Source organism: Penaeus vannamei, chromosome 39 (assembly GCF_042767895.1).
Source record: "Penaeus vannamei isolate JL-2024 chromosome 39, ASM4276789v1, whole genome shotgun sequence".
NCBI lineage: Eukaryota > Metazoa > Arthropoda > Malacostraca > Decapoda > Penaeidae > Penaeus > Penaeus vannamei.
In genome coordinates, this window is record NC_091587.1 from 4,574,580 (window position 1) to 4,594,579 (window position 20,000).

Consider the following 20,000-nt stretch of genomic DNA (forward strand, 5'->3'; position numbering starts at 1 on the left):
GTGTGTGTGTGTGTGTGTGTGTGTGTGTGTGTGTGTGTGTGTGTGTGTGTGTGTGTGTGTGTGTGTGTGTGTGTGTGTGTGTGTGTGTGTGTGTGTGTTTCCATTTGTGTGTGCTTGTACGTGTGTGTGTGTATGTGCGTATGTGTGTGTGTTTCCATTTGTGTGTGTGTGTGTATGTGTGCGTGTTTGTATTTCTGTGTGCCTGTACGTGTATGTGTGTGTGTATGTGTGCGTGTGCATGTGTGTTTGTATTTGCGTATGCTTATACGTGTGCTTATGAATGTGCGTGTGCGTATGTATATTTGCCTGTGTATCTATCTATACACGCACGTATGTGTACATCTACGCGCGTGTGAGTAACGTATTCGCATCAAAGTTTACCTGTGTACGTCATGTAAATCTTCGTGTCAGTAGTTACCAAGGCGAGAAAAGTTGCACAATGTTGCATGAAGAGATCCCCGTCATGATATGTGTGTGTGTGTGTGTGTTTGTATTTATGTGTGTTTGTTAGTGTGTGTGTGTGTGTGTGTGTGTTTGTGTGTGTGTGTGTGTGTGTGTGTGTGTGTGTGTGTGTGTGTGTGTGTGTATGTGTGTGTGTGTGTGTGTGTTTGTGTGTATGTATATATATATATATATATATATATATATATATATATATATATATATATATATATATATATATATATATATATATATACATACATACATACACATACACACATACATTATATATATGTATGTATGAATAGATAGATAAATAGATAGATAGATAGGGAGAAAGGTAGAAACAGCTGTTTTTACTCTCTCTCTCTCCGTACTTTTCTCACGACCGGTTCTTTGTATCTATGTCTATGTCTTTCTTTTTCTCTATACATTCCTCTCTCTCCCCTGTCTGTTTGTCTGTTTATCTTGTCTGTCTGTCTGTCTCTCTTTCTCTTGTTTCCCCGTCTTTCATTTCTCTTTTTAAATTTTCTCTTCCTTTCTCATGCTCCTCTATCAATTTCTTTCTGTCTATCTATCTATCTATCTATCTATCTGTCTTTCTGTTACCTCTTCCCTCTTCTCTCTTCTCTCTCACTATCTCTCTCTTTACTCAATATTTTCTCATTTGCTATCTAATCATATATCAGTATATCTATCTCATTATTTATGTATCTATCTATCCATCCACCTATCTATCTATCCTTCTATCTATTTATCCATCTACTTACCTATCTATCTATCTATGTATTTATCCATCTCTCTAACTATCACTCTATCAATCTATCTATCAATCCATCCATCTATCTATCTATCCATCCATCAACCTACCATCTATCTATCCATCCATCTATCTACCCACCTACTATCCATCTATCTATCTATCCATCCATCAACCTACCATCTATCCATCGATCCATCCATCTATCTACCCACCTACTATCCATCTATCTATCCATCCATCAACCTACCATCTATCTATCTATCCATCCATCAACCTACCATCTATCTATCCATCCATCTATCTACCCACCTACTATCCATCTCTCTATCTATCGACCAATCTATTCAACTATCTATTTCCACCTGACTATCTATCTATTTCAATCTTTCCTTCTCGACTCACCTGCTCATAAAACCTTAACCAGTTTGCAATTCATTTCTCAAGAGAGTAATCGACTGAACAGGATATAAAAATAAGTAACAGGTAAATAAGAATATTTTATGAGGTACACACGCCGGGTGGGGGGGGGGGGAGGGGGGGGGGGGAGGCAGACAGACACGTGAGTTTGTGTATGTAAGTGTGGATAAGTGTGTATGTTGAGTGTGTTTAAGTATGCAAGTGTATAAGTTGTAAATGTTGAGTGTGTTTAAGTGTGCAAGTGTATAAGTTGTAAATGTTGAGTGTGTTTAAGTGTGCAAGTGTATAAGTGTATATGTTGAGTGTGTTTAAGTGTGCAAGTGTATAAGTGTATATGTTGAGTGCATTTAAGTGTGCGTGTATAAGTGTATATGTTGAGTGTATTTGTGTGCGTGTATGTGTATATGTTGGGTGTGTTTAAGTGTGAAAGTGTATAAGTGTATATGTTGGGTGTGTTTAAGTGTGAAAGTGTATAAGTGTATATGTTGAGTGTATTTGTGTGCAAGTGTATAAGTGTTTATGTTGAGTGTGTTAAAGTACGCAAGTGTATGTGTATTTTCTCAGTGTATTTAAGTGAGCAAGTGGATAACTGTATATGATTGAGTGTATTTATTTATGCAGTTGTATAAATGTATATGTTGCGTGTATTTAAGTGTATGTGTATATGTTGAGTGTATTTAAGTATGCAAATGTATAAGTGTATTGGAGTGCGCAAGTGTATAAGTGTATATATTTGAGTGTATTTAAGTATGCGAGTATATAATTGTATATGCTGCAATCAAACAAAAACAAACAACCACCCAATCAAGGAAACAACCCAATCAATAGAAATACAGACACGCAAGCAAGTCAGGAATTCAAACAAGACAAGCAAGCAAAGCAGGCGCCAGGAATACAGGCAAAGCAAGCAAGTCAAAGATACAATCAAGGTAAGCAAAGCAAAGCAAGCAAGGTAAGCAAGACAAGCAGAGCAAAGCAAGCCAGTCGGGCATTCAAGCAAAGCAAGCAAAGTAAAGCAAGTAAGGTAAGCAAAGCAAGTCAGGAATACAAGCAAAGCAAAGCAAGCAAATCAAGAGTACAATCAAGCAAATCAAAGAGGGATACAAACAAGACAAGCAAGCAAGCCAAGCAAATCGGGAATACAAGCAAGGTAAGCAAGACAAGCCAAGCAAACCAAGTCAGAAATACAAGCAAACCAAAGCAAGCAAATCCAAGAGCACAATCAAGCCAAGCCAAGCAAAGCAAGTCAGGAATACAAGCAAGCAAAGCAAGCAAATCCAAGAGCACAGTCAAGCCAAGCCAAGCAAAGCAAGTCAGGGAATACAAGCAAACCAAAGCAAGCAAATCCAAGAGCACAATCAAGCCAAGCCAAGCAAAGCAAGTCAGGAATATAAGCAAGCAAAGCAAGCAAATCCAAGAGCACAATCAAGCCAAGCCAAGCAAAGCCAAGCAAGTCAGGGAATACAAGCAAAACAAAGCAAGCAAATCCAAGAGCACAGTCAAGCCAAGCCAAGCAAAGCAAAGCAAAGCAAGTCAGAAATACAAGCAAAACAAAGCAAGCAAATCCTAGAACACAATCAAGCCAAGCCAAGCCAAGCCAAGCCAAGTCAAGGAATACAAGCCAAGCAAAGCAAAGCAAGCAAGCAGTAGTGCCTGCATGACCCCACTCGAGCGATGCAGGAGAACCAGTTATGAGCCTGGGGGGAAGACATACTTGTCTCGTGCTTGCCGTCCACCCCACTCGCTGCCTGAGGGGTGGTGGGGGTGAGGGGGGAAAGGGGTGGGGTGGGGTGGGGGAAAGGGGGGAAATGGGGGAAAGGGGTGGGGATGGGGGAAAAAGGGGGAAAGGGGGGAAAGGGGGGAAGGGGGGAAAGGGGGGAAAGGGGTGGGGTGGGGAGGAAAGGGGGAAAGGGGAGAAAGGGGTGGTGGGGGTGAGGGGGGTGAGGGAAGGGGGGAAAGGGGTGGGGGTGGGGGGAAAAGGGGTGGGGTGGGGGGAAAGGGGGGAAAGGGGTGGGGTGGGGGGAAAGGGGTGGGGTGGGTGGTCATGCACTATAGGGAAGTGGGGAAGGGGTGGGGGTGGGGTGGGGGAATCATGTAGTATGGGGAGGTAGGGAGGGGGTGGGGTAGGTTGGGGATTGGGGGAAGGGGGTTGGGGAAATGGTGGGGGTTGGAAAGAGGGTGGGAGGTTGGGGTATGGGAAAGGGTGGGGAATGGGGTTGGTTGGGGATTAGAGATAGGGGTTGTGGTGGGGGCGTTGGAAAAGGGTGGGGAGAGGGAGGGGGGAGGGGTTGGGGAAAGGGTTGGTGTGGGTTGGGGATTGGGGGGTAAGGGAGGAGTTAAGGGACTGTAAAAAGGAGGGGTTGGGGAGGCGGAGAGAGACCTAGGGTAGAGGGGAAGGGGGATGGGTAGGGGTGGGGAAAAGGGGAGAGTGTGAGGGAGAAACAGGGGTTGCAAAATGAGGAGGGGAAGAGGGTGGGGGTAGGAGAAGGGGAGAAGCTATGGGATAGGGGTTAAAGTAGGGGTTAAAGGAGAGAAAAGGGTTAGGAATCAGGAGAATGTAGCAAGGGAAGGGGGAGGATTGGGGGTTAGGGGAGGGGGTGGGGGTCACGGATCTCAGAGAACAGGAGTATGGATGGGAGGGGAAGGGAGGGGGAGGTGGGGATAAAGGGGAAGGAAAACCACGCATTATGGGGAACAGAGGGAGGGCGGGGGAAGAATTAGGGAGGGGGGGGTTGGGGAAGGGGTTGTGATTTGGAAAAGAGGGGGGATGCAAGGGGGTGGCTTTGGGGGAAAGGGGAAGGGAAGCAGACCTGGGGAAAGAAAGGGTTGGGGGAAAAAGGTGGGGATTGGGAGACGTAAGAGAGGATGGGGAAAGAGTGGGGAAGGGGGGTTGGGGAGAGGAGAGAGGTTGGGGAAAGGGGGTTGGGGAGGGGAGAGAGGTTGGGGAGGGGAGAGAAGTGGGGGAAAGGGGGTTGGGGAGGGGAGAGAGGTTGGGGAGGGGAGAGAGGTTGGGGAAAGGGAGTATGGGGAAAGGCGATGAAGAAAAGGGATAGGGGATAGGGAAGAAGCGTTGGGGATTAGTGGGGAAGGGGGTGGGGTCTAAGAGCAGAAGAAAAGGAGGTTTGGAAAAACAGAAGGAGGAGGGGGAGAGAATTTAGGAAACAGAGAAGAAGAAAAAAATAAAAAGAACCAAGATGAAGAAGAAGACGAAAATGATAAGAAGAAACAAGAAAATTAGTAAGAAAACGATAAGAAACAAGAGGAAGAAGAAGAAGGAGGAACAAGAAGAAATAAATATTAATAAGAAACAAGGAGACGAAATAGTAATAATAATAATGATAATGATAATATTACTGATAATAATAATAATGGTAATAATGATAGTGATAAAGATAATGATGATAACAATAGTAATGATAATAGTAATAATAATAATGACAATATTGATAATGATAATGATAATGATAATAATAATGATAATGATAATAATGATAATAATAATAATAATAATAACAATAATAATAATAAAATAATGATAATGATAATCATATTAATGATCATTATGATAATAATAACAATGATAATAATAATAACAACAATAAGGCGATACCCAGTGATATATACCACTCTTGTCCCGAGCAGTGGGTGGTGAGGAGGGTAGGGGGAGGGGGGGAGGGTTGGGGGAGGGTTGGGGGGGTTGGGGAGGAAGAACCTCGATGCGTGGGCGGCAATCTGGGGTGAAGAAGGGGAGGTGGAGGGGGAAGGGGGCGAAGAGGTTGAGGGAGGGGAGAGGGAAGGGGGGGAGAGGGGGAGAAAAGGGGAAGAGAATGGAAGGGAAGAAGGGAAGGAGAGGGGAAGGGAAGGAAAGGAGAGAGGGAGAAAAGGGGAGAGAATGAAGGGAGGTAAGATGAAGGGAAGGGGAGGGGGAGAAAAGGGGGGGAGAATGGAAGGGAAGAGGAGAGGAGAGGAGAGGGGAAAGAAAAGGGGAGGAGAAGGGAAGGGAAGAGAAGGAGAGAGGGAGAAAAGGGAGATAATGAAGGGAGGTAAGAAGAAGGGTAGGAGTGGAGGAGGAAAGGGGAGGAGAATGGAAGGGAAGAGGAGAGGAGAGGAGAGGGGTGGAGGAGGAGGGAAGGGAAGCGAAGAGAAGGAGAGAGGGAGAAAAGGGGAGAGAATGAAAGGAGGTAAGAAGGAGGGAAGGAGAGGGGGAGAAAAGGGGAGGAGAAGGGACGGGAAGGGGGGAGGAGAGGAGAGGGAGGAGGAGGAGGAGGGAGGGAGTCAAGCACGTGTCTAGAAAGCTGTCTTCGTCGGATCTGGATCGCTCGCCTCAGCCCCTTTCTCTCCTCCTCTGTTTCCCTCTCGATTTTTCCCACTTCCTATTCTCTCTCTCTCTCTTTCTCTCCTTTCTCCTCTCCTCTGTTTCCCTCTCGATTTTTCCACTTTTTATTCTCTCTCTCTTTCTCTACTTCTTCTTCTGAAGTTTCCCCCTCGATTTTTTCCCACTTCTTATTCTCTCTCTCTCTCTCTCTTTCTCTCCTTCTTCTTCTTCTAAAAGGAACAAAACCTTTCCAGACGTGAGTATCTTTCCCCCAAAAACAAAGAACCAGAGAGAAAGAGAAAGAGAAAGAAAAAGAAAACGAAACAAACATTCATTTTCCCTTCCCTCTTCCACTTCTCCTCCCTCTCTCTCTCTCTCTCTATCTCCTAACCCCCCCTTTATCATCTCCCTTATCACACCCTCCTCTTCATCACCTAATCTCTCATTGTATTATTTGTTTAATGACCTTTTTAATCGCAAGAATCGTCATCATCTTGAACGCTTTTCTTGCAATATGGAAGGACGCACGGTGAGGGAGGGTCAGTGACCTCAGCTGGTTGGGCGTCAAGATCCAACTCGTTTTAAATATCAATAAAGTGAAAATTTGATTTGTGTGTGTGTGTGTTTGTGTGTTTGTGTGTGTGTTTGAGTGTGTTTGTGTGTGTGTGTTTGTGTGTGTGTTTGTGTTTGTGTGTGTGTGTGTGTTTGAGTGTGTGTTTTTGTGTGTGTTTGTCTGTTTTTGTGTGTTTGTGTTCGAGTGTTTACTTATATGTGTTTGCGTGTTTGTGTTTGAGTGTGTGTGTGTGTGTGTGTGTGTGCGTGTGTGTGTGTGTGTGTGTGTGTGTGTGTGTGTGTGTGTGTGTGTGTGTGCATGTGTGTGTGTATGTGTGTATGTGTGTGTGTGTATGTGTGTGTGTGCATTACTGTGTGCATGTACGTACGTTTATGTATCCATATATGCATCTCTCTCACCATGTGTACATATTTATATTACCTGTTTAACCATTCCGTCCATCAAATGGCCCTTACACACCTACATATGTGCGTGCGGGGGAGGGTGAAGGGCGCAGGGTTGGGGGGGGGGGAGCGGTTGAATGCCTCTTTACGGGTGAAGGGCGAAGTTTAGGGTGAAGTTTAGGGTGAAGTTTAGGGTGAAGGGCGAAGTTTAAGGTGAAGTTTAGGGTGAAGGGCGAGGTTTAAGGTGAAGTTTAGGGTGAAGAGCGAGGTTTAAGGTGAAGTTTAGGGTGAAGAGAGAGGTTTAAGGTGAAGTTTAGGGTGAAGGGCGAAGTTTAAGGTGAAGTTTAGGGTGAAGGGCGAAGTTTAAGGTGAAGTTTAGGGTGAAGAGCGAAGTTTAAGGTGAAGTTTAGGGTGAAGTTTAGGGTGAAGGGCGAAGTTTAGGGTGAAGGGCGAAGTTTAGGGTGAAGGGCGAAGTTCAAGGTGAAGTTTAAGGTGAAGTTTAGGGTGAAGGGCGAAGTTTAAAGTGAAGTTTAGGGTGAAGAGCGAAGTTTAAGGTGAAGTTTAGGGTGAAGTTTAGGGTGAAGGGCGAAGTTTAGGGTGAAGGGCGAAGTTTAGGGTGAAGGGCGAAGTTTAAGGTGAAGTTTAGGGTGAAGAGCGAAGTTTAAGGTGAAGTTTAGGGTGAAGGGCGAAGTTTAAGGTGAAGTTTAGGGTGAAGAGCGAAGTTTAGGGTGAAGTTTAGGGTGAAGGGCGAAGTTTAGGGTGAAGGGCGAAGTTTAGGGTGAAGGGCGAAGTTTAAGGTGAAGTTTAGGGTGAAGAGCGAAGTTTAAGGTGAAGTTTAGGGTGAAGGGCGAAGTTTAAGGTGAAGTTTAGGGTGAAGAGCGAAGTTTAAGGTGAAGTTTAGGGTGAAGGGCGAAGTTTAGGGTGAAGGGCGAAGTTTAGGGTGAAGGGCGAAGTTTAAGGTGAAGTTTAGGGTGAAGAGCGAAGTTTAAGGTGAAGTTTAGGGTGAAGGGCGAAGTTTAAGGTGAAGTTTAGGGTGAAGGGCGAAGTTTAAGGTGAAGTTTAGGGTGAAGAGCGAAGTTTAAGGAGAAGTTTAGGGTGAAGGGCGAAGCTTAAGGTGAAGTTTAGGGTGAAGGGCGAAGTTTAGGGTGAAGGGCGAAGTTTAGGGTGAAGGGCGAAGTTTAGGGTGAAGGGCGAAGTTTAAGGTGAAGTTTAAGGTGAAGTTTAGGGTGAAGGGCGAAGTTTAAAGTGAAGTTTAGGGTGAAGAGCGAAGTTTAAGTTGAAGTTTAGGGTGAAGGGCGAAGTTTAAGGTGAAGTTTAGGGTGAAGGGCGAAGTTTAAGGTGAAGTTTAGGGTGAAGGGCGAAGCTTAAGGTGAAGTTTAGGGTGAAGGGCGAAGTTTAGGGTGAAGGGCGAAGTTTAGGGTGAAGGGCGAAGTTTAGGGTGAAGGGCGAAGTTTAAGGTGAAGTTTAAGGTGAAGTTTAGGGTGAAGGGCGAAGTTTAAGGTGAAGTTTAGGGTGAAGAGCGAAGTTTAAGGTGAAGTTTAGGGTGAAGAGCGAAGTTTAAGGTGAAGTTTAGGGTGAAGGGCGAAGTTTAAGGTGAAGTTTAGGGTGAAGAGCGAAGTTTAAGGTGAAGTTTAGGGTGAAGAGCGAAGTTTAAGGTGAAGTTTAGGGTGAAGGACGAAGTTTAAGGTGAAGTTTAGGGTGAAGAGCGAAGTTTAAGGTGAAGTTTAAGGTGAAGTTTAGGGTGAAGAGCGAAGTTTAAGGTGAAGTTTAGGGTGAAGGACGAAGTTTAAGGTGAAGTTTAGGGTGAAGAGCGAAGTTTAAGGTGAAGTTTAAGGTGAAGGGTGAAGTTTAGAGTGAAGGCAAAGAAGGTCAGGTTGAGGGTGAAGGTTCCTCAGGAGAAGTTATGGTTGGAAGGGTAAAGTTTAGGTTGTTTAAGGGTGAAGTTGAGGTTGGAAGGGTAAAGTTAAGATTGGAAGGGTGAAGTTAGGATTTCAGGATGAAGTTATAATTAGAAGGGTGAAGGTATGGTTAGAAAGGTGAAGTTATAATTAGAAGGGTGAAGGTATGGTTAGAAAGGTGAAGTTATAATTAGAAGGGTGAAGGTATGGTTAGAAAGGTGAAGTTAAGGGTGGAAGGGTAAAGTTAAAGCTTAGAATTAAGTTAAGGTTAGAAGGGTGAAGTTAAGCCTTAAGGGTGAAGTCAAAGTTAGAAGGGTGAAGTTCTGGTAATAAGAATAAACTCTAGGATAATTTCTTTTTCTCCGAGGACGAGATCTAGGGTGAGTGAAAGGGTGAAAAGGTCGCTTCAGGGTGAGGATAAATTGGGAAAGAAGACTCTAGGTCCTTAAGGGTGATTATAGACTCTAGAAGTGTATAATAAAGGCTTAATGAGTAAAGTTTGTGGCCGTGAAGAGAAAAAAGAGGAAATGGACATGAAGTTCGCTTGATAGGTGGAGTTTAAGGGTGATAAAATAGAGTGAGGGAGAGGGGAGGGAGAGGGAGGTTGAGGGGGAGAGAGGGAGGTTGAGGGGGAGGGAGGGAGGTTGAGGGAGGTTGAGGGGGAGGTTGAGGGGGAGGGAGGGAGGGAGGGAGGGTGGACACCGTGGGAGTGAAGAGGGAGAGAGAGGGAGGTTGAGGGGAGGGTGGGAGGTTGAGGGGGAGGGAGGGAGGTTGAGGGGGAGGGGGGAGTTTAAGGGTGATAAAATAGAGTGAGGGAGAGGGGAGAGAGAGGGAGGGAGAGGGGAGAGAGAGGGAGGGAGGGTGGACACCGTGGGAGTGAAGAGGGAGAGAGAGGGAGGTTGAGGGGGAGGGTGGGAGGTTGAGGGGGAGGGAGGGAGGTTGAGGGGAGGGGGAGTTTAAGGGTGATAAAATAGAGTGAGGGAGAGGGGAGAGAGAGGAGGGAGAGGGGAGAGGGAGGGAGGTTGAGGGGGAGAGGAGGGAGGTTGAGGGGAGAGGAGGGAGGTTGAGGGGGAGGGAGGGAGGTTGAGGGGGAGGGGAGAGAGAGGGAGGTTGAGGGGGAGAGAGGGGGAGGTTGAGGGGGAGGGAGGGGGAGGTTGAGGGGGAGAGAGGGGAGGTTGAGGGGGAGGGAGGGGGAGGTTGAGGGAGAGGGGAGAGAGAGGGAGGTTGAGGGGGAGAGAGAGGGAGGTTGAGGGGGAGGGAGGGGGAGGTTGAGGTTGAGGGGAGAGAGGGAGGTTGAGGGGGAGGGGAGGTTGAGGGGGAGGTTGAGGGGGAGGGGAGAGAGAGAGGGGGAGGGGGGGAGGTTGAGGGGAGAGAGAGGGGGAGGTTGAGGGGGAGGGAGGGAGGTTGAGGGGGAGGGGGGAGGGTGAGGGGGAGGGAGGGAGGTTGAGGGAGAGAGAGGGAGGTTGAGGGGGAGGGAGGGGGAGGTTGAGGGAGAGAGGGGGAGGTTGAGGGGGAGAGAGAGGGAGGTTGAGGGGAGAGAGAGGGAGTGAAGAGGGAGAGAGAGAGGGAGGTTGTGGGGGAGGGAGGGAGGTTGAGGGGGAGGGAGGGAGGTTGAGGGGGAGGGGGGGAGGTTGAGGGGGAGGGAGAGGGAGGTTGAGGGGGAGGGTGGGGGAGGTTGAGGGAGAGGGAGAGAGAGGGAGGTTGAGGGGGAGAGAGAGGGAGGTTGAGGGGGAGGGAGGGGGTTGAGGGAGAGAGAGGGGAGGTTGAGGGGAGGGAGAGTGAGGTTGAGGGGGAGGGAGGGGGAGGTTGAGGGGAGGGAGGGGGAGGTTGAGGGGGAGGGAGGGAGGTTGAGGGGGAGGGAGGGAGGTTGAGGGAGAGAGAGGGAGGTTGAGGGGGAGGGAGAAAGGAAGAGGGAAACGGAGGGAAACGGAGAGGGAAAGGGAGGGAGGGAGAAAGGGATAAGGAGAAGGGTAAAGGGAGCATTGAAGAGAGAGAGAGAGAGAGAGAGAGAGAAGGCAGAGAGAGGGAGGGAGGGGGAGAAAGACGTCAGAGAGAGAGAGAGAGAGAGAGAAAGAGACAGTGAGAGAGAGACAATGAGAGAGAGAAAAACGTCAGAGAGAGAGAGAGAGAGAGAGAGAGAGGGAGGGAGGGAAGGAAGGAGAGAGAGAGAGAGAGGGAAGGAGAGAGAGAGATACAGATAGACAGATAGGTGTGAGGGTAACCCCCCCACCCCACCCCCACCCCATGTTCTCCCCTGCGGGCGGGGAGTGATAGACGTGAGAGGTGCCTCCGCCGTGGCACAGAGGAGGGGAGGGGGAGGGGGTATAGGGCGGGGCTACCGGCCCTCTGACGTCACTCCTTCTTCCAAAGCATTCGTGACGTTCACAAGCAAAAGCAACCTCCTTACCACCCACCCCCTCCCCACCCACCCCCTCCTCGAAAAGAAAGAAAAAAGAAAAAAGCAAGAACCCGTTTTTCCGAGGCACTTCCGCCCCCGCCCCCCCCTCCTCCGCCCCGCCACCCCCCGAGAAAGTGAAGTGTCGAAAATCGGGGACGCCCACTTCTTGCGCCGGTCAGCTGATGTGCTTTCGTTAGGCATGGGCGGTTGGCCGACGCTCACGGGGCGGGGGGTGGGGGTGGGGTGGGGTGGGGTGGGGTGGGGTGGGGTGGAGTGGGGTGGGGTGGAGTGGGGTGGGGTGGGGTGGGGTGGGGTGGGGTGGGGTGGGGGGGTTGCCTTCTGATTTCTATTGGTTTTGTTTACTTTATTTATTGAATGGTTGATCTGTTTATTCGTCTGTTGGTTTATTTATTATGTATTATCATAATTAGTAATAGTATTAACATGTTAATATTATTCATCAATATTATGATCATTGTCATTACTCTCGTTATCGTCATCACCATCAATATCATCACCCATCCACCAGATAAATCACCGTCATCACCCATCTACTAATCCATGTTCACCACCACCTCCTATCTACCAGTCCATCTCCCATCTACTAATCCATCTATCAATCCACCAATCCTTTTCCACCACCATCATCATCATCCATCTACCAATCCACCAATCCATCTCCACCATCATCATCATCACCACCACCATCATCCATCTACCAATCCACCAATCCATCTCCACCATCATCATCATCACCATCACCATCATCCATCTACCAATCCACCAATCCATCTCCACCATCGCCACCACCACCAATCCATCTCCACCATCGCCACCACCACCAATCCATCTCCACCATCGCCATCACCATCACCACCAATCCATCTCCACCATCACCACCACCAATCCATCTCCACCATCATCACCACCAATCCATCTCCACCACCATCACCACCAATCCATCTCCACCACCACCATCACCATCACCAATTTTGGGCAGAGTTTCCCTTCAGCTGAAAGAGGCGCAGAGATGGCGCGCGGGTAAACGACCCTCAGACGGTTCGAAATTCCCGCCAAAAAAAAAAAAATGTCTCGCGTTTGAATCCGTTGGAGAGGCATCCGGTCCGTTTCGTGACGGATTCGAAGCGTTTCGGACAGTGGCTAAGGAAGATTCTCTTTTCTAAAAAAGGGGAGAGAAGGAGGAGGAGGAAGAGGAATGGTGGAGGAAGGGGAAGAGGAGGAGTAGGGGGAGGGGAAGGAAGAGGACTAGGGGGAGGAGGAGAAGAGATGAAGACGAAGACGAAAAACGGAAAAGAGGTGAAGAAAAGGAAGGTAAAAAAAAAAAGAAAGAAAGAAGCGACAAAGAAGAAACAGGACACGGATTTTTTTTTGTTGTACAGAGAATACAGTGAATTGAAGAAGCCATCTATTTCATGACAGACTCGTTCTACTTCGAATAAAACCCGTTTCGTGTCAAATTCATTTTCACTTTTGTATGAAGCTTCACATAAACTCCATTTCACTTGAAGTAAGCCTCGTCTCACGTCATTTGTGTGGAGCTATTTCCAGGCAAGATTCATTCCACTTTCTTAGTTTTTCATCCACTTCAGTTAAAAAAAAAAGTGGAGACACAAGTGCATTGCATCCACATCGAGATAGGCCCAACCCCCTTTTCGATTCCCGGCCAATCACAAAAAAAGGAACACACGCAAGCTCCGCCCACCATCGCGCCCGCCAGCCAATCAGAACGCGAGGAATCGTCCCGACCCCTCCCTTCTCCCTCCTGGACGGGATGCCCCAACAAGCAATTCATTCCAAGCATCCCGAGCAGTGTGACGACACCTGAATATCCCATGCATTGCTATTTCCATTTTCTTTCTTTCTTTTTTCTTCTTCTTCTTTTTTCCACCTTCATTGCGTCAACAGTTCTTCGCCTAAGAGAGAATAGGCGATTCCCAGTTCACGGTAATCACTGGTTACTTAAATGACAGCGAAGGAAAAAAAAAGATCAGGTTTAGGATTAAAATAAGATAAAATCAGGTTTAAGAATCTGCCATCTGCCAAACACACACACACACACACACACACAAAGACATACACAGTCTATATGTAATAAGTGTGTACCTGAATTTTATCTGACGTTACACTAGGATATGTGTTCCTCCGTGTAAGCAGCTGATAAGGAGCATATCTTTTGTGGCTCTTCTGTGAAGGGAGAATGTTGATGATATGAATGAGGAAGCCATTACGTGGAGGCATTCTTGTAATTGCTCGCAACTGCAGGTGTTGAAGCGTGTACTTCCGTTTATGGAGATGGGGGGGGAAGGGGAAGGGGGAGGGGGAGGGAGGGAGGGGGGAAGGGAGAGGGAGAGAGGGAGAGGGGGAAGGGGGAGGGAGAGGGGGAAGGGGAAGGGGGAGGGAGAGGGGGAAGAGAGGGAGGGAGAGGGGGAAGGGGGAGAAAGGGAGAGGGGGAAGGGGGAGGGGAAGGGAGAGGGGGAAGGGGAAGGGGGAGGGAGAGGGGGAAGGGGGAGGGGGAGGGGGAAGGGGAGGGAGAGGGCAAAGGGGAGGGAGAGGGGGGAAGGGGGAGGGAGAGGGGGGAAGGGGGAGGGAGAGGGGGGGAAGGGGGAGGGAGAAGATAGATACATATCTGAATCACAATTTCCTTCGCTTTCGTAAGGTACTGACATACACATACAGTGGGTATATGTGTGCGTGACTCATCGTGTGTACGTGAATATCTGTATATGTAGGTAATGATGTATTTACAGTGTGTGTAAGTGCACATGAATATACTTATATTTGGACAATAAACGCAGTGTGCACATGTGTGTGTGTGAATGTAGACATGGATATATGTATGAGTGAATAAAGATATATGCTTAGTGTGCACATATGCGCTTGGGAGATCAAGTACACATGAATATATGTACGTGTGAATGATAATGTATACACAGAGTGTATATAAACACAAGAACTAGCAAATATACACGAATATGCTATATTGTATATACATGTAGATGACAACACACACATACCTTGTATACATACGCACACAACTGAACACATGTCCATGAACATACATACATACTAGATAATAACATACACATACCCTATATACACACGCATACGACCGAACACACGTACACGAACACACACACATCTACACAATAACACATACACACCCTTTAAACACAGACATACGAATGCACACACTTACACTTACACACTTACACTTACACACACACAACTGAACACACACACAACTGAACACACACAAAAACACACACACCAAGATACTAACACATACCCACCCTTTAAACACAGACACACGAAAGCACACACACAACTGAACACGCACACACGAACACACACACACCAAGATACTAACACATACCCACCTTTTAAACACAGACACATGAATGCACACACTTACACGAACATACTTACACTTACACACACACAACTGAACACACACAAAAAAACACACACACACCAAGATACTAACACATACCCACCTTTTGGACACAGACACACGAATACACACACACAACTGAACACACACACACTCACACATACATACCCCTTAAACACAGACACACGAATGCACACACACTTACACTCACACACACACACCAAGATAATAACACCGACACACGAATGCACACACACACTTACACTCACACACACACACGCCCACGCGGAACAGGCGAGACAAACAAGTCGTAGAATCCGCCCCACAGACTGGGACAAGCAAGCCGATCTGATAATGGAACCAGATGGGCCAGGAACCGACAGCCCGCGCAGCCGAACCGGGAACCAGTGCAAGCAGATCATGCACAAGGAGGCAGCCAGGCACGCATGCACTCGAGAAGGCAGCGCGTGACGGGAGCGGTAAGAAAGTAAGCAAGGAAGAATACAAAGCAAGGGTGGAAGATATATGAGCGTATGCGAAATTATAAGTGAAGAAGTAAACAAGGAAATAAAAAAAAAACAAGAAAAGAAGGAAGATATGTTATAAGCGTATGGGAAATTGCACGTAAACAAGTAAATAAAAAAAAGAAAAAGAAAACAAGGAAGATATGTTATAAGCGAATGGGAAATTGCACGTAAACAAGTAAACAAGGAAATAAAAAAAAACAAGAAAACAAGCAAAGGATGAAACATAAAACAAGTAAACAAAAAAGCCAACAAACAACAAGCTAACAAACAAACGACAATACAAGAAAGTAAACAAACAAGAACCAAACAAGCAATCAAGACCAACCAGACCCCCCCCAAAAAAAAGACCAAACAACCCGAAACGAGCAATCAAACAGAAGAAGCAATTAGGAGATAACAGCGAAGACCATTTATGACAGACAAAAAAAAAAAAAAAGAAAAAAAAAAAGAAAAAAAAAAAAACAGACCAGAACAGAACAGAGAGACCATATAGTCCGGCCAGACCACCCGATTCGCCTGGTCTGCCTGATAGACCGTGGACGTTTGACAGACCAGGACCATTAGGCAGACTAGATCTACCAGACCAGACCAACCTGGAAGATAAAATAGGCTAGACCTAAAAGACCAAAAGCCAAGGGAGCCAGTTAGACCAAACACACCAGGGGGGGGGGGCAGGCAGACCAAACGTGCCAAACAGACCAAAGAGACCACACCAAGCAAACCAGACTCACCAAGTATATGAAACGGACCAAAAAGGAGAAAAAAAAAGATACAACCAGGCCACTCAAAGAGACCAGACCGAACCAAATCAACCAGAAAGACCAAACCCACCCAGACCAAACCAACCAAACCCACCCAGACCAAACCCACCCGGACCAAACCCACCAAACCCACCCAGACCAAACCCAGACCAAACCCACCCGGACCAAACCCACCCAGACCAAACCCACCCAACCCACCCAGACCAAACCCACCCAGACCAAACCCAGACCAAACCCACCCAGACCAAACCCACCCGGACCAAACCCACCCAGACCAAACCCACCCAACCCACCCAGACCAATCCCACCCAACCCACCCAGACCAAACCCACCCAACCCACCCAGACCAAACCCACCTCGCGGACCAGACAGCCAGGCCAGACGTCGGCGCGGCTGTGGTTTCGAGGTCCCGTTGTCTGCAATGGCGATGTTGCAAGTCATCCTGTCTTCCTCCAGCGCCGGGAATCCTTCGCAAAAACGGCGCGGGAGACGGGCCTCGGCCGGCGGGCGCAAGGCGGAAGTGATTGGGGATGGGGGGGGGGTTAGGGATTAGGGATTGGGGGATTGGATAATTAGGAAACAGGTGATTAGGGATTGGGGGATTGGGTAATTAGGAAACGGGTGATTAGAGATTGGGTGAATAGGTGATTAGGGATTGGGTGAATAGGTGATTAGGGATTGGGTGAATAGGTGAATAGGGATTGGGTGAATACGTGATTAGCGGTTGGGTGGATGGCGATTGGATTAGTAGTCACCAGGTGATGAAAAGATAAGGTAATTTGGGTTCTATGATCAGGGATTGGGTGGCTAGGGATTAGGTGATTAGGGCCTGGGTAATTAGGAAATGTATGATTATGGATTAGGGGATTAAGGATTGGGCAATTTGGGGGTTGTATGATTAGGGATTGGGTGATTGGTCCTCGAATCGCCGGGGATTGTGGTGGGAGAATGGGGGGAGGTGGTTTAGAGGAGGGGGAGGGGAGGGGGTTGGGTAGGGGGGTTGGGTTGGAGAGGAGGGTTAGTTTATTTCGTTTCTGTCTCTCTCTCTTTTCTCTCTCTCTCTCTCTCTCTCTCTCTCTCTCTCTCTCTCTCTTTCTCTCTCTCTCTCTCTCTCTCTCCTTCTCTCTCTCTCTCTCTTCCTGTCCCTCCCTCCCTCCCTCTTTCCCTCTCTCTCTCTCTCTTTCTCTCTTTCTTTCCCTTTTCTATCTTCCTGTCCCTCCCTCCCTTCCTCTTTCCCTCTCTCTCCCTCCCTCCCCCCCTTTCTCTTCCTCTCTCATGTATATATGTATATTTTTCGATAATCTTTCCCCCATCTTTCTGCATGTCAGCTTTGTTGATCGGTTTTTCTTTTCTTGAATTTTCTTGGTCATTTTATTCCTTTTCTTTAATTCTCGTACATTATCTGGATGTTCGTTTCATTCCTTGTTCATTTTTTTTTCTTTATTCTCTTAATTCGTTTTCATCCTTTACTGAATTACGTCTTCTTTCGCTTGTATTGTTATTCTTATTAATTTTCATCATTTTTTTCTTTATTTCCTTTCTTCGTTCGCCCCCCCCACCTCCCTACCTTCCCCCTCCCCCATCATCATCACCTTCTCTCTCTCTCTCTCTCTGTCTCTGTCTGTCTTTTTGTTTCTCTCTCTCTCTCTCTCTCCCCCCCTCTCTCTCTCTACCCTTTCTCCTCTCATTCCTCTTCTCTTCCCGCTTTCTCTCTCCTCTACTTCCTGCCTCTGTCTCCTCTCCCTTCCTATCCCTTGCTTCCTACCTATTATCTGTCCCCTTATCTCCACACTCTCCCTCCCTCCCTCTCTCTCTCACCCTCCCTCCATTTCCCCAACCCCCCTCTCTCTTTCCAATACCCCTTTCCCTCTCCTCTTCCTTCTCCCTCTTCCCCACTTCCTCTCCCTCTCCTTAGCCATGTCCCCACTCCCCTCCCTTCCCCTTCCCCCCACCTCTCCCTTTCCCCTACACTCAGCCCCCTCTCTCTCTCTCTACCCACCACCCCCACCCCACCACCCCCACCTCAACCCACCCCCCCACCCCCACAACTACCCCCAACCTCGACGCAGGGTACGGGAAGGAAACCTCTCCCCTACCCTCAGCCCCCCTCCCTCTCTACCCACCACCCCAACCCCCTACCCCACCCCCACGCCCACCCCCAACCCCCAGCCCCAACCCCACCCCCCACCCCCCAAACTCGACGCAGGGTAGGGGAAGGAAACCCCCGTGGTACGAGGCCAGATGAGGTCAAGAGAAACTGCAAGACACATGGGGCGGGAGTGGGGGAGTGGGGGGGAGAGAGAGGGGGGTGTGAGTGGGTGGGTGGGGGGAGGAGGGGGGCCGTTTGAGGGCTTTTAAAACTCCGGTATTTAGAAAGTGGCAACTCAACCTCTAATGTCCGGCTCATGAGGAAAAAAAGGAAAAAAAAAGAAGAAAAAGAGAGAGAGAGAGAGAGAGAGAGAAAGGAAAAAAAATGGTGGTGATGGTAATGATGTGTGTGGGTGTAGGTGTGGCCTTGGGTGTAGGTGTGGCCTTGGGTGTGGGTGTTTGGATGTGTGTGTGGGTGTAGATGTATGTGTGGGTGTAGATGTATGTGTGGGTGTAGGTGTATGTGTGGGTGTGGCCTTGGGTGTAGGTGTTTGGATGTATTTGTGGCTGTAGATGTATGTGTGGGTGTAGATTTATGTGTGGGTGTAGGTGTATGTGTGGGTGTAGGTGTATGTGTAGGTGTGGCCTTGGGTGTGGGTGTTTGGCTGTATTTGTGGGTGTAGATGTATGTGTGGATATAGGTGTGTGGCGATGGGCGTGTTTGGGTGTGTGGAGTTAGATTGAAGTGTGGGTGTGGAATAGGCGCGGGTGTGTGGGATGTAAGTTGTGAGCGTGTGGGTGTGTGGGTTTGGATGTGGGTGTATGGGTGGATATAGTGTGAGTCTGTGGGGGTGAGTGTCGGGTGTGAGTCTAGGTGTGGGTGTGTGGTGGATGAAGTGTGCGTGTGTGTGAGTGTGTGGACTGCGGGTAAAGTGTGCGTGTGTTTGCGTGAGTGTAGGTGGGCGGAGCTGCAGTGAAGTGTGGGTGTGTGCGGGTAAGGTGTGTGTGGAATAGTATGGGAAAAGAGGTCATTTTGGGTGTGTGGGGTCGAGTGGGGGGAACAAGAGAGAGTGTGGGTGTGCTTGTGGGGGTGTAGTGTGGGTGTGTTTGTGGGGGTGTAGTGTTGGGCTCGAGTGTGGGTGCTTCACTGTATGTTGAGAAGGAGTGTGGGTGTGGGTGGGGAATTGTGCAAAATGTGGGGGACAAAAGAACGTTTTGTGGATATCTGTATGTGGATATGTCTGTATTTGTATGTGGATATGTCTGTATTTGCATGTGGATATGTCTGTATTTGTATGTGGATATGTCTGTATTTATATGTGGATATGTCTGTATTTGCATGTGGATATGTCTGTATTTGCATGTGGATATGTCTGTATTTGTATGTGGATATGTCTGTATTTGTATGTGGATATGTCTGTATTTGTATGTGGATATGTCGGTATTTGCATGTGGATATGTCTGTATTTGCATGTGGATATGTCTGTATTTGCATGTGGATATGTCTGTATTTGCATGTGGATATGTCTGTATTTGTATGTGGATATGTCTGTATTTGTATGTGGATATGTCTGTATTTGCATGTGGATATGTCTGTATTTGGATGTGGATATGTCTGTATTTGTATGTGGATATGTCTGTATTTGTATGTGGATATGTCTGTATTTGCATGTGGATATGTCTGTATTTGCATGTGGATATGTCTGTATTTGCATGTGGATATGTCTGTATTTGCATGTGGATATGTCTGTATTTGTATGTGGATATGTCTGTATTTGTATGTGGATATGTCTGTATTTGCATGTGGATATGTCTGTATTTGCATGTGGATATGTCTGTATTTGTATGTGGATATGTCTGTATTTGTATGTGGATATGTCGGTATTTGCATGTGGATATGTCTGTATTTGTATGTGGATATGTCGGTATTTGCATGTGGATATGTCTGTACTTGTATGTGGATATGTCTGTATTTGCATGTGGATATGTCTGTATTTGTATGTGGATATGTCTGTATTTGTAT

The 20,000-nt window shown here is 47.5% G+C and overlaps 1 protein-coding gene across 1 annotated transcript in view; it reads left to right on the plus strand.

Moving 5' to 3' along the window:
• The window catches only part of LOC138860021 (balbiani ring protein 2-like), a 15,499-nt gene extending 12,228 nt beyond the window's left edge, over positions 1-3,271 (plus strand). The window contains exon 2 of the mRNA XM_070116806.1: positions 2,708-3,271. Coding sequence (XP_069972907.1) covers positions 2,708-3,271 — 564 coding nt within the window. The remainder of the gene's footprint in view (positions 1-2,707) is intronic.
• The last annotated feature ends 16,729 nt before the right edge of the window (positions 3,272-20,000 follow it).